This window comes from Engystomops pustulosus, chromosome 4 (genome assembly GCF_040894005.1).
Source record: "Engystomops pustulosus chromosome 4, aEngPut4.maternal, whole genome shotgun sequence".
NCBI classification, from domain to species: domain Eukaryota; kingdom Metazoa; phylum Chordata; class Amphibia; order Anura; family Leptodactylidae; genus Engystomops; species Engystomops pustulosus.
The window spans coordinates 155,157,424-155,175,513 of NC_092414.1; the positions used below are offsets into that span (position 1 = coordinate 155,157,424).

The following is an 18,090-nucleotide window of genomic DNA, read 5'->3' on the forward strand; positions in this document are numbered from 1 at the left end:
TTCAAGACATCTATTATCCCATGTTAAGGTGAGGAAGGAATTGAGGCTCTAGTTTAGAAGCAGCCAAGCAATTTAAGGTGAAACTAAAGATCTGTTGAAAAGTTAAATAGAAACTTCTTTTACTCGTGGAGATTCATGGATCATTACTGAAGGGTTTGGCTCTATCAGTGACTCAGTAGGGTTTCTTAGCTGAAGCTAGGATCATGAGGACAATTTGTGATGTCACCGGGGCATCCTGAGGCCACTTGCCACAGTGGGTCCCATCACTTCCGGCCTGTTTGGGAGTAGCAGGGAACACAGAGGGGGTCAGACTGTTTGGACCCCAACTGATTCCAAAGACGGAGTTTTCAAATTCCCTGTGTGAATTGTGTGGTATTTCACATTTGTTTTTTTTTTTGTTTTTTTTTTAATGAAGGATCTTTGTAGTTTTAGTACTTTGTAGTTTGTGATTTGAGTTTTCATGAATTTACAATAAATGTGAATGTGTTTATGCTTTTCAGAAAGCGCTTTGGTTAATGGTTACCCTCAGCTAGATGTTTTCTACACATATGTTTTAGAGGGATATTTATGCTTGCATTATCTTGCTAGGCATGAAAGCAATATATTTTATGAAGTGCTTTGTTTTACTGAAGTCCAGCTCATATGCCATTGCTCTATTATCTTCATCAAAACCTCCATTATAGAGTCCATCAAAAATCATAGACTTGATAGCAGAGCAAGTCAAAATGGTCACTACTGTTACAAGGATCCCTACCATTATAAACAATGGGATTTACCAGGATCCTTTGTGTGTGTCATATGAATGATGCTCCCTCTGGCACTCCATTTTTTCCTGTTTGTTACTATAATTGGAGAAGCCGTGGCGGAGCTGTGAACTCATCCTTATTGGAGTGATTTCCATATGTAGGTCACATTGTGTGTCTCTTCTGTAGGCATCTTGTCAGGGCAGAGTGTTGCAGTGCAGGATAACCAGCACGCACCCTGATATTTCTGTCTCCATTCAGGAAGGTGAGTAATGTAGTAGTCATGAGTTACATCATGTTGCCTAGCAGCGGGCTGCAGCAGAATGCAAGATGTTATTTGCCCCATGAACAGTCGGCTCCATGTAATTAATCCATCTGATGTAAGAGACGCTGATAAGACAATAGAGGATAATTGGGGTGATGCCATCCATGCACATGGCACAGTTTTCATCACTGTGTTAATTAATATTTGTGAACATCGTGTGTCAATGGATTCCGTTTTCGAACTTGGAACCATGGGGTCTTATTCCCCGCCTTGTAGAGCCCATAAGTAAATTTATTGAAGATCATTCTATTAAGTTATATTAGTTTTATGGAATCTTATTATAGCATTGCTGTCATCCCATTGGTCAGGTAGTGTTGTGTTATCTTCATGTGGCTGTGCTAGGCCTCCTAGATGCAGCAACCCGCCATCTTTACCTGTTTGTCTGCTATAAGTACAAATTTGCTATTATTTTGACATGAACCAACTGCAATAATGTTGGAAACTGATGCCCAAGAGAAAAGAAGGTGCCTGCAATAGAATGACATGTAAAGAAACCATTTTTATTTGTCCACCAATGCCAACACATTCGATAGCAGGAGAAACAGCTTGCAGCCCCTTTCCTAGGTACGCAGAAGGTCCTTTTACCTGACCTTTTAAAAAATGAAAGTACTGTATAGTGATGACCCAAGTATATGCTCTGTGTATTCTCAGCACATCACTTTACAATTTCTAGCATTGGGAAAATGTTATTAGTAATTCATACAGGCAGCCATTGGGTTACGTACCAGATTGTGTCTGTAGCTTTGTTCTTAAAGGGATTCTCCAGCCATAGCAAGACAAGATAGGACCTAACTTACTGATCGGTGGGGGACTCAGTGTTGAGACCCCCACAGAACTCGAGAACGGGCGTCCATTGCGCTCAAGATGCAGTGAGCAGCCGGTCAGACACCCACTGGCTGCTTTTTTTAACCTCCTATGAAGCTGCACTAGGCAATAGGCGATCTCTGTCTGCGCTATGGAGTTGAATGGAGCAGCCGGTACATGTGCGGCTGGCTGTTCCAGGCATCTCGAGCGCAATGGACTGTCACTTAGACCCCCACCGTTCAGCAAGTTAGGCTCTGTCCCGTGGATAGGGCCTAACTTGCTATGGCTGGAGAACCCCTTTTAAAGGAAACCTACCACTTGAAGTGGCAGGTTTCAGATGGAAATACCGGGCACCAGCTCAGGGTGAGCTGGTGCCGGAGCTTATTTTTGTTAGTGTTTTAAACCGTGGTATCGCGGTTTAAAACACTTTTTAAACTTTATAGGCAGCGCAGGGAGGTACGCGCTCGACGCTTACCTCCCTGCGCCGGCTATAAAGTTAAAAAAGTGTTTTGAACCACGATACTGCGGTTTAAAACACTAACAAAAATAAGCTCCGGCACCAGCTCACCCTGAGCTGGTGCCCGGTATTTCCATCAGAAACCTGCCACTTCAAGTGGTAGGTTTCCTTTAAGTTGAATTTGTATTTACGTTTAACAGGTATATTTTGTAAGTGCGGGGCACCTTTTACATGAACATATGATTTCTACAAGTTCTGTATGTGTAAGCTGTATGAATCCGTATATATATGTGATGGGTTTTTTCAGCTGTATGTGATTAAGATAAAACTTTATTAATCCCCAAGGGGAAATTCTTTTGCTTCAGTAATATAAACAATATAAAATACATAAAAACAGCACAACATAAAAAATCATATCATACTCCTAGACGATGTTCAACAACCAGAAAGTTCCTTGTTATGAAGGGCAATAACAAACAGAATAAAAGACCTTGGATAACGCTCTCTGAAAATTTTCTTCTGAAGATAACTTTTGACAATGAAGATAACTGCTGACAACTTGGTTAGTTCATCAGGGTACTTTTACATTGTTCTCACAGAAATGTGCCTGCCTCCCCCTTCCCTCGGATCTGTGTAGTTTGCAGCTTCTCTCTGCTCACAATGTGCTGGCAGGAAGTGTTATGCTATGAAAATGGTATGGTACGGATAGAATAAAGCTGTTTTCATACGTTTGTAACTCCACACAAAATTTTTTGGTTCCTGTGACTAGTGTTGCGCAGACCCTAATTTTGCAGGTTCGGGTACCATGTACCCTACTCGGATTTCATTAGAGGCTCAGGTTTCGAGCAAAGATTAATAATAAAGCGTAAAGGGGTATTCCCACGAAGACAAGATTTTTAAATCTACTCAGGATAACAAAGTAACACATTCTTTAATTCACTGTTATTAACAAAAAATGCAGCACTTCACAGATATAATTCCAACCTGTCTTTATCAGTCCTGGAGTAAACAAATTTTGGTTGCCCCTGGATACGACCATAAATCTTCTGATTATGGTCGGATTCTTCTCATGAATAGCTTCTCTTATCTGCACATTGCAGGGCGCTCTGCCTCCCCCAGCTCAGACACAGCACTTTCTGCCAGCAAGCAGCTTGCAGAGACTTACTCTACAAACTATAGACAGATAAGGTTGACTGTATGTTTTAGGTGAGGGAGCAGGGCTATTGTCTTATATCCATCTCATGACTCTGATCTTTCTTTCTATGTGTCGGACACTAGTGAATGTTCAGAAGCTAAATGAAAGTGTAGATAAACCATGTACCCTGATAATCTAAGCACATTTTCAACACACAGCATCTCTTAGCACAGAGGAATCATGAAGTGTCTGCACAGAGTCCTGCCCACACTTTGGAATATTACACTGACCATCACTGAGTTATAGGAGCTAAAACGTGAATAAAACTGAATAAAATTGTAAATTAAAGGGTTAAAAATGATTTTTATTGTGTAAACATCACTAGGGGATTAAAATATGAGAACTTTCTTTCATGGGCAAACCCATCTAAGTTGACACTGGCGCAAAAACAACGTGTATGAGCCCAGATTAAGAGACTGGATGTCTTGTGCGTCTAACCCTGCTTTTGTCTATGTGCTCTTTACACATCATTGATGGAAAAAGTCTGAAGAAGTCTGTTTCCTATGAGGAAAGTGTAAATTTATCTGGATGACTGTGGGTTGCAAGGGAAAAGTTAAGAAACCGTATGAAAAGGGCTTAACAGTGACTAAGAAAAACCTGGCAGAAATGAAACACTTCGAGTAACTTAGTTTCTCATTTGTCCGATCCTTGAATGTTTTATATTAAATTTGTAATGGAATAACAGAAATGTAGTGTGTTAGGAGAGGAGCTATAGTTCTCAGGTCATTGGGGAGAATCACTTATTATACTAATGGTTAACCTTTCGTCTCGGGGCATGGATTACTTGGCCAGCTTCAGTCTTCCATAGTTGATGCATTTTCATGTGCCTTTTCTTTGTGACCTACAAATGAAGGCTCAGATGTGAGGTCACCACTTAATTTTATACAGATGTTTTTGGACTGGTTGGTTGATATACAATGTTTCTGGACCATTTTTGGGTTTTATTTACTTAGAAACTGAGAGGATGTTTCTCACTGAGCATTGCTGTGACTGTAATTACACGACCAGTAGAAAGTCCAATACAGGCAGTCCCTGGGTTACGTACAGGATAGGGTCTGTAGGTTTGTTCTTAAGTTGAATTTTTATATGTAAGTCGGAACTGTATATTTTATCATTGTAACCCCAGCCAGAACTTTTTTGGTCTCTGTGACAATTGGATTTTAAAAATGTTTGGTTGTCATAAGAACCAGGATTAACAATAAAGCTTCATTACAGACACCTGTGATAACTGTTACAGCTGATCATTGTAACCTGGGACTAAAGCCCAATAAATTACCAATATCCAGAGGTCCGTTTGTAACTATGGGTTGTATGTAAGTCGAGTGTTCTTAAGTAGGGGACCGCCTGTATTGAACGTGTTCATAAACCACATGTAACGATAAGAAATTCATCCAATAAATTTATTAGAAGTTTCACTGCAATAATTTCTAGCTTCTATAATCCATGCAAAAATAGAAAAGCTCTTCTGATTTTATAATACAGGCAGTCTCCGGGTTACGCACAGGAGAGGTTCTTTAGGTTTGTTCTTAAGCTGAATTTGTATGTAAGTTGGAACTGTATATTTTATCATTGTAGCTCCAGACAAAATATTTTTGCCCCATTAACAATTGTATTTTTAAATTTTTTGCTTGCTGGGACCAAGGATTACCAATAAAATGTCATTACAGACACCTTACAGCTGATCATTGCAGTGTGGGACTAAGATAAAGCATCCAGAGAGCTTCACCAGGAGGCAGAGAGGTCTGTAACTAGGGGTCAGGTTTCCTTAAATAGGGGAACTTGTAATTATTTAGCTGCATTGTTTAATGTCCTTCCCTTATCCTGGTAACATTTAAGATTCATTATCATCTTGTAGAGTTACTTGTAAAGCCAAAGTAGAAATCTAGTGTCTGGTGTATTTGTGATCTACAAGCTTTCTTTATCCCATGCTGCCAATTGATAGACTTCTCCCTATGCACCATAGTAGACAGAAAGCTGTAAATGGAAAAATTAAAGGGCATCTACCACCAGGATGAAGAACTGTATGCAAATGAGCGTGAGGCTCATTTGCATACCGTTTTTCATCCTGGTGGTAGATATCCTTAAAATTCAGTTCCTACCCTTGGTCAAAGTTCAGTACTCCCGAGAAGCTGTTTTACATTTCGTGATTGCTCAAAATTTCAAAGAATTCTCTTTCAAGATTTTTGGTCAATCTGATCTACTTCTGTTTTTCATTGTCCTATTCAGAACCAAGATTAAACGTGTGCCAATGTAGTACATTTAGAAAGATTACATGACTCAATCAATGGATAAGATTTATCAAGGCTTGTACTGGATCCAGCCTTGTGAGCTTGACCCGAGCCTCTTAATATATGAGGCAGAACTTGCGGGCCGAGGGGGCATGATGTGATAACCCTCCCCCCCCCCCCCCCAGTGTTTCTGTGCGTTAAAGCTTAAAGGGGTTTGATCACAAAAGAAAATGATCATATTTCAATTCCCTAGTTATGTTTACACAATAAAGATAATTTTTAACCCCTTATGTTACAATTGTACTTCTATTACTCAGTGATGGTTAGTGTAAAATGCTAATGTGTTGGTGGGGACTGTCTAAGCAGGCACATTATGATCCCTATAGTGCTATGAGATGTGCTGCCAATGAGGTTAGATTATCAGGGTCTATACACTTTCATTAAACTAGTATTTGACACATAATAAGAGAGATGTGACAGATCAGAGATGAGATGATGAGGTCCGTGAGGTGTGCAACACCCCTGCCAATACATAGGCAGGGGGGTAGCTGGAAACAGCGTCCGCTCCAGGTTAGGAGCTGTCAGAAGGAGTCATGAACCTTCTAGTAAGTTCTAACACTGGAGTGTGATTGGAGAAGTTGCCACCACCTGAGCAGGATAATAAAACCCCCGTACTGGGGCTAGAAGTCATTCCAGTCAGTCAGTGATAAGAGTTGGATTGAAGAGAGAGACTGTTTGAGCACACCATCATTACTGACACACAACCAAATCCCAGGACCAGAGGTGGGAGACTCAGAGCCATTCCTGAAAACTCCTTTCCATGACCACTCCAGCACCAGAATCTGCTGTGAGGGCCCATTGCCTGCTGCTGTAAAGAACCGTGAGTTATTTTGCACAACGTTGCCTCTGTCTGATCCCTGGATATGGCTGTTACCACCACGGGCTCCCCATCCATTACCCAGGGACTCATCCTAAAGACACTTAGGTGTTGCCCCAGGGAGTACCAGTACATCAGCCTCTCCCTCCATATTTCTTGCACACACCACATGCCGGAGACCTGCCAGGCTGTAGGTCAGCCCTCTGGTCCCCAAACCAAGCACCGTGAAATCATCTTGCCTAGGCCGCAACCGCCAGCCACTCTGGTATTCTGGGCCCTGTCTGCCTCCAGGCCTCAAGAAAAGGCTAGGCCCCGGTGGGGGATGTTGCAGATACATATTACCCTGCTACATCTCTCCTCCATCACACTGTTAGATCTGATGTGCCTCCCTCCACCTCCCTCCCCCATTGCTCTGTAATGTCTTATGATGTCACTTTATAAATATTTATTATAGTTATATTTGTGATCCAAACAAATTTGCTCAATTGGAGTATTGGAATATACGTCTCTTGTGGTCCAGTTACGACCACACAGCTGAAGAAGACACCTGATAGCCTGCCTTCCGCAGCACGTAAGGTCGTCTTTAAATAGCCTGGGTGCACCGGCTACAGCTGAAGAAATATTGATTTCTCACATTGTGCACAGCAAATGGCAAACTAGTAAACAGTATGTAGCCTTCTGTGTCCCCAGGCATTCCGCATATAATATAATATTTCTTAGAAACAATGCATCACTGAAAGTATATGAAATATAAAATACATCTCGGGTAGCTAAGAACCTTTACTGCATACCCACGGAGTATGAGCCAAAGGGTGCATAGTCCCTGTTGACCACACAGAATAGGTTGCAGATGTGGTGAGATGACTGTCCATTATAGTCTATGGTTCCTATGGAATAGGCCTTAGATTTTGTAGGAATGGGACCATGTCCTTCATTCAGTGTCATTAGCTTTGTTGCTATTTATAGCAAAATGCCTTTGATGTGAGATGACTTCAAACTCATCTGTTAAAAAAAAACCAATGCCAATAACATTGGAAAATGAAGTAAATTCTAAAAAGTTGTCTTCTTAGACAAAAAGTGACATTTTATCTTGTTTGCAAATTACCCTGGCGGGTACCTTTTTTAGAGTACATAGGCAAGTTTTAATGTAAAAGAAATTTCATACTTTATGTGAAAGGGCTTGCAGTTTAATGTTGTAAAAGATGGTTCCTTTAATGTCTACACAAAGGATGTGATCAGCATCACCATTTGTATTTTGATCAGTGGACAAAAAGCACTGATCAGGAATAAACAAACTTTTGATTGTGCGGTCGTCGGCCTTTGTGAAATACCCTTAACACAAACGGTAAGTTTTTGTAGAAACTTGTAGTAGGAAAAATGTTTTTGACAGACATTGCACAGATCAAATCAGTCAATGAGGTTTGTAACTATAAATCATCTGTAAGTCAAAGTCTTTATGTTAATAAGATACTCGTACTTATTCTTGGTCAGAAAATGCTCCTTAAACAAACCTGTATGAATTTACCCCAAGAACTTTTTCCCTTGTGTTCGATATGTTTTAGGAGTTGTTTACTTGTTTTGTTCTGTTTCAAAATTAATGTTTTTCTCTTTCAAGATCTTGTTCTATAAAGTTATTTTACTTGCTGATGACCCTGATTAAGTTTAATTGAATATTGGTATATTTAGCTCAGAACAGAAGCCTGAAATGTAATTTAGTTAAATGACGCTTAAGCAGTTTCACTTGTACTTGTATGTCAGGGCAGCCCCTAGTTGAGTTGAATTGTACCCATAAATAACCCCAAGGAATCAAATTGTCCACTTTAAAAATGAGCAACAATGATCTTATCTGACATCAGTAAAGTGAGGGTGGCCAGTCAGGGACTGCATTTCTACACGTCTTTATAATCTCTAAAGTGGGAACAAAAGTCACCCTAAGGTCACATTAACACATATCGTAATTTTTGTAGGCAAGATGGACCAACAAATCAAGGCAAAAACTACATATTGGTGTTAAATTTGCATTAAAAACCCAGGGCTGAGGATGGAAGATTTAATTTTGTGACATGTATTCTCCATTTTTGGACAAGGACAAAGGATTTTGTGAAAGATTTTGATTACTGCCCCATTTATCTGAATGGGACTTGCAGAAATCCTTGTGTTGGCTGACCAATTTCATTCAGATGAACAGAACGCAATTTTGTTTTCACATAATCTGCCACAGGTGACTCTACCTCACAGTTTATAGATTTGTTGTATGTCCTCCAAGTATTGAGTATCGTAGTATTGTAAGTCATGACACTAAATGGGAACCTGCCGCATTATTCTTTAGACGTTTCTGCAGACAGTAAATTATAGGACATTTTGGCAGATTACAAAGTTGTGGAAAAATATTTAACGTAGCTAAAATCCGTAAATCTGTCCTCAAAACATCCAGCCCCTTCAACTATTCAGCTGTTCTCCCAGACAAAAAATGTAGGTGTTCCCTGCTCTAGCTAATAGGTATATCATTATATAATGTATATTTTCATATGACATAAATATATTCTTGAATATTCACCAACATTTGATACATGAGCCATTTTAACACTTGCTCCTTTTAAGCGTGTATATAATACATCAATAGTGTACGTGTATATAGAGAGGGAGAGAGAGAAGGTTACATAACTTTTTATTTACCCATTTACTGTAAAACATCCCCTTGACTTTTTTAAATAATATAAAACTTTAATCGCAAAACACAGAGGACACATCTGGCATTAGATATGTTCTATGATGAATTATAGTTTATGCCTCTGCTTTTAATGTTCTATCATTCACAGTTATTAGATTATTACTTACCTATTGCGAGTTGTTGCGTCTTACAGGTTACAGAAATTTCCCCTCTTACAATCTGCAAATACTTCTCAAAATAGTCAGAGCTATCATAAGGAATAGTCCCATGTCCGGAATAGTTATCTAACCCCCTGCAGTAAAACTGCTGTTATTCTTCATGGATATATTGATCCATTCAAATGCTGCTGCCCACAATTACTATAGGACATGTATTCTGAAGTTTTGACTATTTCTTTGTCCAATGACAAGCATAAAGGGTGTTCTGGGAGGTATCTGGTCTCCTCCAATGTTATTTGATGAGACGATGTATCATGCTGATGATACATTTGTATTGATAGCTTTCCAGGCCAAGCGTTTGGATTATCACAAGACCACACATTTTTATTGCTTTCAGCAAAACACAATTATCCCTTTTAGACTTCAAATGTAAACTAGCGAATATTGCAGGAAATCTACACAAAGAGCTCGTTCACAGCCAAGGAATGACATGTCACAAGAATATATTTGTGATTTCCATGGCTCCTTAATGTAACCTCGGTAAGGCAGATGATCCAGTGTCGTCAGCAGCCGAAAGGAAGGAACATGTCTCATTAAGTCTATCGTAAGGACAATGCTAACATAAGCTCTATATATTCCATGGCTTAGATATTCCTTTTCAAAGATGGAGAACAATTTAGATTTCGCATACGTGAAAGTAAGTATCCTGGTTTTATTTTATTTATGTGTTGTGCCATCACCCAAAATGGATAAAGGGAATATTACTTATATTTTGATATCTAGATACCATTGGTCTGAAGATCTAGTAAATATACCATCTGTAGATTCTATTAATTTGTCTCTAATATAGTATCCAGAATGAGATCTTTGTTTCAATATCTTAATCCCAGCTAAAGCCTTGCTCTATGAAACTTTGTCCCACAGACATCCTCAGGATGCTAGGGGATCAAATCTTGTGCGGTATCAGCTGCCGTGTGCACCTTCTCAGCTTTCTCAGGATTTGCGGTACCATAGCAATGCTATATATACTATAAAAATGTGCCAAAAGTTCTTGTACGTTGCTTGAATGTGTTCTACTGGGACTCCAGTTTCAATGGCTGCCGTGTGTAATCGGATATTATTACTTGATTCAAATCAAAATTCCTAAGTAGCAAATGTGAGCAGCACTGAATGGTTTGGTGGCCTTGGTTTTTTATACTGGTTGTGACTTTGTTGTCACTGCTTGTCTTCATACCAAATCCTCATACCAAGGACAGTACATGATCCTCATCTCCTCTGGATCTCACTCCCTGTGGATTATAATGTGACCTTTGTTATGTCATCTCTAACTTGTGTAGAAGAAAGTGAGCAATGTATTAGAATGTAATTTGTGTTTATTGCTTTCTTTTATTGTGTTCTTCTGTGGCTTGGTGATACATTGTATAGTTGTATAACTTTAGAGATGTATGGTTACATTTACAGGCTCCATCTCCAGCTTATAATACCTCATATTGTGTAATTTATGAAATACTTATTGTAGCTTGTTGCATATTTTTCATAGGGATTTAGGAAACTGTAAAACTGTCACATATCTGTTAAGTTCTTATTGTACTATTGCCAAATCTTCTGTATATTCTTGTTATACCTGAGACATTTTATGTAGCAGTGATATTCTACGCTAACTCCACATGCCTCCTGCATCAGTTTTTAGACTATTCTAGGAGCTGTGTTGCAGATCTGGTGAATGATATTGGCTTAGCCTGCTTAATAAATCTAAGGCATGTGAGGTGTTAAGGTCTGCAGTATTTGCGACTTCCTGTCACTCAAAAGTCGCAGTTTTTAGGAGCTACTAATTCCAAATAATTTCCTATGCCAGGATGGTCTGGGGTGGATCGCATGGATGAAACTGGCGTGGGTAAAAGAAATGGAAATGGAAGACGGTAGGCAAAATTCGCAGAAAATGCTCATATATGGCGTACAATGGCCGACGCGACAATTAAATGCCAGAAAAACAATGCCACATTAACCCATTTGAGTCCATCTGCAAATTACTTTTTATAAAGTTTTCTGTTCCTTTAACAGAACTGGATGTGTGAACTTGCTTAACTTATTGTAACTTATATATACATAAATAATATACTTTGTATACTTGAGTATAAGCCGAGGCCCCAAATTTTACCACAAAAACCTGGTAAAACGTATATTTTTTTACTCGCGTGTAAGCCGAGTTTGGGTTTTTAGCATATTTTTTGTACTGAAAAACTAGGCTTATACTCGAGTAAATATAACTAGGCTTATACTCAGGTATATATATATAATATAAACTTTGAGGTCATGTATTTGTTTGCCAGGGAATACAAGACATAGGTGTTTGAGTCCTCCTAGACATGTACCAGCACAGAAAATCTTGTCCTAAAGTGTGAACATTGTTGGAATTAATTCTTACAGTGTTCAGCTAATATGACACATAGGTTAAGCCTGCCCTGCCTGAGCTTGTTCATACCTAAAGGGCTAATGTTACTTACAAATAACAGTAAGTTAAAGGTTGGGTAGAGTAAAATTCTATCAGCATCCAGTACTTTCAGAAACGTTTACACAGTTTTCATTTTAAGGTGATATTTGTTTTAAGTTGGGAAATGTAAAAAGAAAGAAAATGGAATCATATATCCCTTTCTCTCTATAGAAGGGATAGAAATATGATGACTATAACTGTGTCCCATTGATAAATTAACCAACTTGGCTCAAGGGGGAGGTTTTGGTTTATCTCTTGCTAAAGATCACAAAGACACACAAACCTGAATATGTAACCCATCTCCAAATTTCATTTTCACCGACTTACCGTACTTTTTTGACAGAAATTGTCTTTTGTTGAATAGATACATGGACATTGGTTCAGACATTCCTATCTTCGGCCAGTGTGTTGCAATAATAGTTAACAGTTCTTTTTTTTTTAAATGTGTTTCTTTTGTGTTATTCTTTTGTTGCACAGGGCTAAATATTGATTGACAATCCTTAAAGGGACCTATCATTCAAACTAACCCACCCAAAATAAATACTTTATTAAAAACAATGATTAAGCATCCTTATCCCTAAACGGTTCCTTTCCATGGCTGAAATGTTAAAACAATCAGTTTGTACACTTCTATGCAACTCACCTGACTTGTAAATGAGTCGAATCATATTAAGTGACTCCAGCATATTCAATGCTCACTGCCCTTACCCCCCTGTTCCTGATTGACCGGTCTCACTGCTACACATGCTGCCAGTAGGGAACTAGTACTTGGGGACCATGCAGAGAATGTATCATGCTCAGTTCCAGGCTTTGCAGGCTGACTGATAAATAACAACTAAATAACAGATGCTCACTCTTTTACAAAAGATGAGCTATAAGAAATTTGGAACTGATTTTACTACATACCTGGTATGTAATAAAATAAAATTATTTAAAAATAAATCATTGGATTTAGGTCCAGTGTAACCAACAGAATGAAATCCTTGGCTAGACTCATAGCTCCTACTGTCTGCTCTGGGCATTGCTTGTTTGAGTCCATATTAACAATTAATATACACATAATTGGTGTTTTCCGTATGTAATTCAGTTTTATTAAATCTCTGTAATAAAAAAAAAATCTTTCATTCTTTATTCTGAACGCTAAGCCTCGTAATAGTGTGACACTTCTTGTTATGTTGAGATCACTTTTCATCAATGATGTTGTTATATTCACAGGCAGGATTACAGTAAAAACTAGTAGCTAAAATAACACAATATCTATTATTCACAATAGGTGATGGCCACAGCTCACCATACAATGGCATCTGTACAGGTCAAAGATCATCTCCCTCGGGTTAATAAGTAGCTTTTAATTTGCACCTCATTGAGATTTTTTTGAATTCTAAATATTAGAATAAAACATTACTATCCTTGAATAAATGACTTTATATCAAATTATTTTCTGCTCTCTGTAACAACCGTACATTGATCGCTGTACCAGTAAAAGTGTAAATCCATTCATACATGGATACAATGATACATTGCTGCTAAACATTTCTAACTTGTTATATTCTTTTATGCACATATTTTGATTATTTTTTTTTATGTTAGTTTGAGAAATCAATGTTATTTATGCTTTGTTTCTGGTGTATTTAGAGGTACATGACTCACAGTCTGAGCACTAATACACCTTTAAAGGTCTGTTTTACAAAAGAGGTTATGATGTGCCCCGGGGCTAATAAAGAGCCCTTGCAGTGTCATGCCTGCCAAGCCCGCTGCCGGCTGTTCTGTTACTTCTAGTACAAGTAAGAAATGGTTGCACTTATTTCATTGTTGTGTTTGTTGGAAAAAGTAAATGAATGTTCACTTTTCTGTGCGGTTTGTTAGGACCCCATGTGCAGTTGTTTGTGCATGCTGTCTCCCTGACAAATGTCCATACATTATGTATGTGTTTATCATTTTCTGCAGACAGTGTAGTTTTGCATGCCATAGTAGAGGCCTGACCCAATGATTTGGAAAATACAATACAGCTGAAAGAAGAAGACATTTTGGTTTATCATTGTAGCTCCTTCCAGGGTCCTGGGCTGCCAGGGACTACAAAAGGCCTTGAGTCCTGTCTCGCGAACTCTGCGCTCGAGTGATGGCACGGATGACCATAGAGAGGGATCTGGGTGCCACCTCTGGCACCCGTGCCATTGGTTCGCCACCACTGCTCTAACCAATACAATACTTTTCTTGAAAAGAAAACAGTGATGCCATTTTGGAGTGGCTATGCACTATTGATCAAAATTTATGAACTCAATTTTTTCGGGGGAGGAGGGTTAGGAAATTATGTATTAGATTTTTTACTTTTTTTCTTTTGGTATTTACTGTATATCCTAATAAACATATTACCTCCAGTCTATGGATCACGGCGATATTATATTTTAATCTTTTTTCTTAAGTTTTTATACATTTTTGAATATAACCTAATGTGGGGGAAAATCTATAGTTTTTGCATCGCTGGTACAACACTTTTGATTCAGGGCATATTTTTTACTGGACATGCTATACTTTACACCAGTAGCATTCTGGAGTATATACGTTTTTCAATCACTTTTTAAACACACGTGATACTCCCTGCATCAGCTCAGCAGCAGCTATATCCATTGCTAACCATATTGCGGGAAGGTTAAATTCATTGAGTGCCACAGTACAGAATCTCTCTCCTCCTTGCATGTATTTTCTCTTTTGATTGGTGCAGTATCAAAATTTCAAAATATTTTCATCTACATATCACATCGTTCTTCATATCAAGCCACCTTTTCCTCCCAAATATTTAAGAATGGGACCTGAGTTGGTTAAAAAACAACACTTCATTTTAACTTATTTAAAGTTTAAAGTTATGTACTTGGCAGTGGAAAACCACCACTATGGCTCTGTCTTAAAAGGTTTATTTATTTTTTTTTAGCAAATAGTTGATATAGTTTATGTAATGAAAAATTTTACAATTTTCCTATATATGTTCTGTATCAAACACTCACAGTTTTCTAGATCTCTTCTTGTGCACATTCTATAGGAAGCTCCTACATTTTTTTTTCTGTAGGTAAAAACCTGTCCATGGTCATGTGATGTCACACAGGTGCACGGCTTGTTGTATCACAGAGTTTTCAGAGCTGTGTGTTATAAGGAGCAATGCACCTGTGCGACTTCACATGACCAAGGATCGATTTTTAATGAAGCTTCCTATAGAATGACAGCAAGCAGAGATCTAGAAAACGTCAAATGTTTCATTACACAAATAATATCAATTATTTGCCTAAAGTGGATAATCCCTTAACTCCAAAACATGGTTGTCTGGTTGAAGTCTGCACCCTTGGGTCATTTATTTATGGAACACTGCTGGACTGTTTCAGTTGAATAGTTGGGTTTAATTCACTGGAGTATATGGTCGTAGTAGCTCAAATGCTACTTTCCAATGCATTCCCCATGATGACCCACCTTGAGGATGTATTTTGACCTCTGTAGGGACAGGAAGAATAGAGGTTTAAAAGTCCCTCCCCGCATGCTTCTGCCAGTGTTCCAGCGTTCAAGACAAGAGAGGGTCCTCCTACCTCTCTCCTCCAAGTGGGAGAGGGGACCATAGTATATTCAACGGTCACGTGGCCTCCCTGCCCCGGTGTGTGCAGTCATCGGTTGGGGTTAGTCTCCTTCCCTTAGCTTGGTCTTGCTCCCAGTAGCTGCTTCTCCTGTGGTCCTTGGTGTTAAAGGATAGACGCAGCATCTCCGATACATTATTATCCCGTTGGCACGCCACAACCAGAAATGATCAGCTGTCTTCAGGGGGGATGGACTCCCCATTAAGGCCCATTCTCCTGGTTGCTTTGCAGGGTGCTCCCTGGCATCCCGGCTGTGATTATGGCTTTTGTGGTAGACTTGGCCTCTCTCCACCCTCTGATGTCTGTAAGTGGGTGCTGGGGTTAGTATACATGTATACTTTTATGATGCCAAGTATACTTCTTCTTATGTCCACAATCTTTACTCTAGGGGAAGTTAAGAGAAATCGGCAGAGAAATAGGTTACCCGACTTTGCAACATGTGTTTCTATAAACTAGTTTTATAATTTAAAAAAATGATATGTAAACTCTGCAAAATTATAAGAGAAGAAAAAATGTATTTTATGGATGAATTAAAAAAGTTTGTGGACAAGGTTGTGTTTTCTCTATCTGTGGCTAATCGGCACCTCCATGTAAAAGAAAATTGGATAATCTGCTAATTATGATCCTTAATATTGAAGTGGTTATCCCACCAGCGTAAATTCAAGACAAATTGTTTGGGGGTTTAACATGTAAATGTAAGCATTTACTGTTTGATGCTGAAGAATCCAAGATGATGTTAAGGTTGCCAAAGCTTAAAGAAGACAGACCTCCCCTTTTGAAGATACGGCGCATTCCTTACTTAGTAAGCGTTGGGAATACTCTAAGCTAAATCTTAAAGCCCAACTATAAAGTTTTTCATGCAGTTGCAATAGCTGCAAACTAACATTTTTCAATAAACATTCAGTACCTTATGGCAACTGTTTATCTGATAATCCACTATCATCCTTTCTCGGCCCTTTGCCATCAGCTTGGCATTCCAGTTTCTAAGAAGGATCCGTAGAGTAAAAGATGAGGGAACAGGAGATGCAGTCTATGGATTGAGAGGTCACAGAATTGTGAGGGAGGCAGGTTATGCACTGTTCTAGTTCTGGTCTCTGCTTAGTAATTATAGGAAGCGGCAGCTGTTTGGTCTTTTCTGGCTACACTTTGCTCTGATTTTCTCACACAGTCTACCTCCTCCCCCTGCAGCTTCTCGGTTCAATAAAGATTCCATTATAATCCATAAGCCTTCCCTGCACACCACCAACTTTTCTCTAGACTTTGTCATGGCTATAATTGAGTCAGTGAAAAGCAGGGGGTAGGATAAGCACAGCCATCTGATAAATGGCATAAAGGCTATCCATTAGCTGTACACCCCATCCACCAGTGTCCTGGGATAAGGGGAGAGTGATGGCATCTGCAGAACAGCTTGGCTGACACATCAATCATAGCAGGTAGTGTTTATAGTCCTTATAAGGCTGTATAAGATTATCTCTGTAATATATGGATGTGTAATAATCTGTGTGCTAGACTGCAAGGACTATAGAGCAGAGCTCCTTATGTTAAGTGAGAGAAGCTGCTCTGGCCTCCGTTCCCTCAGCTGATGTCATAACTAGGAAGTGCCTGCCCACTCCAGGATGGGCTAATGATGATTTTCTAAGAAGGGCTGATAGATATACCCTGATGTATTTCAGTTTAGGAAGTAGCCAGCAGAATGGAATTGTGGTTCTCTCCAGCTGTGCTAAAAACTATTTTTGGCCAGGTAACCTCGTAGCTTTAAGAACAAATATCATTGCTAAATCTGTGGCAAGAACCTTTACTCTTTTTGCTTGGGGAACTGGTGTCTCATGTTAGAGAGCATACTCCAAAGGAAGAGACAATCTAGAATGCCTTCTTAAAGCTCCTGCTGCTTTTCTTGTGGATGCCTCTGCAGTATGCATCAGGTTTCTGACAAAAGAAGGAGCCTTAACAAACATTTCAAGGTGCACACTATGGCTAAAACACAGGAGGCAGTCATATGAAATTTGTACACCAGACCCTGCGCTCTTTCCTATCTTCACACTTCACAATCTGGCAATCTCGCATAACCCCCTGCTCTCTCATCCCCACTCTGTCTGTGCAATCTAGCAGCAGGAAGTGTAGGGGAGACTGGTGCTGCTCATTGTAACAGCCTATGAAGCTAGAGCACTTGGGGGCTCTGGAAAGGCCCCTAGTGCTCTTCTGCATTATTAGCATAGTTTTAAAAGTTGATTCTGGAAGGAAGAAGGCCATGGATAACCACTACTGGTGCATGAATCTATGAGTAACCGTCCCTGGTTTCTTATTCTTGATTTTGATGGTATATTTCCTTCAAGGCTCATTTGAACATTGCCCTGCCACCTGCCTGGTGGAGAAAAGAGAGACATTTCTCATCCAAATCTGCAAAGCTGCAACCTGATCATCCTCAACCACCTTTATAAAGCATCAATGTCTGGATATACCTAGATCCTCTGATTTTTGAAGTTCGTCAGGCTGATTTACCTTTCTATAATTAAACCATCTCATT

At 39.2% G+C, this 18,090-nt stretch overlaps 1 protein-coding gene across 5 annotated transcripts in view; it reads left to right on the forward strand.

Moving 5' to 3' along the window:
- MYO5A (myosin VA) overlaps window positions 1–18,090 on the forward strand; it is a 99,077-nt gene that overhangs the window by 4,852 nt on the left and 76,135 nt on the right. For 4 of the 5 annotated variants that reach the window (XM_072148201.1, XM_072148203.1, XM_072148204.1 and 1 more), the window contains exon 1: window positions 10,108–10,155. The exons of the other annotated variant lie outside the window; for it this stretch is intronic. In XM_072148201.1, coding sequence (XP_072004302.1) covers window positions 10,123–10,155 — 33 coding nt within the window. In that variant the 5' untranslated portion in view covers window positions 10,108–10,122. Of the gene's footprint in view, window positions 1–10,107; window positions 10,156–18,090 lie in introns of those variants that run through there. 5 annotated transcript variants of the gene reach the window in all.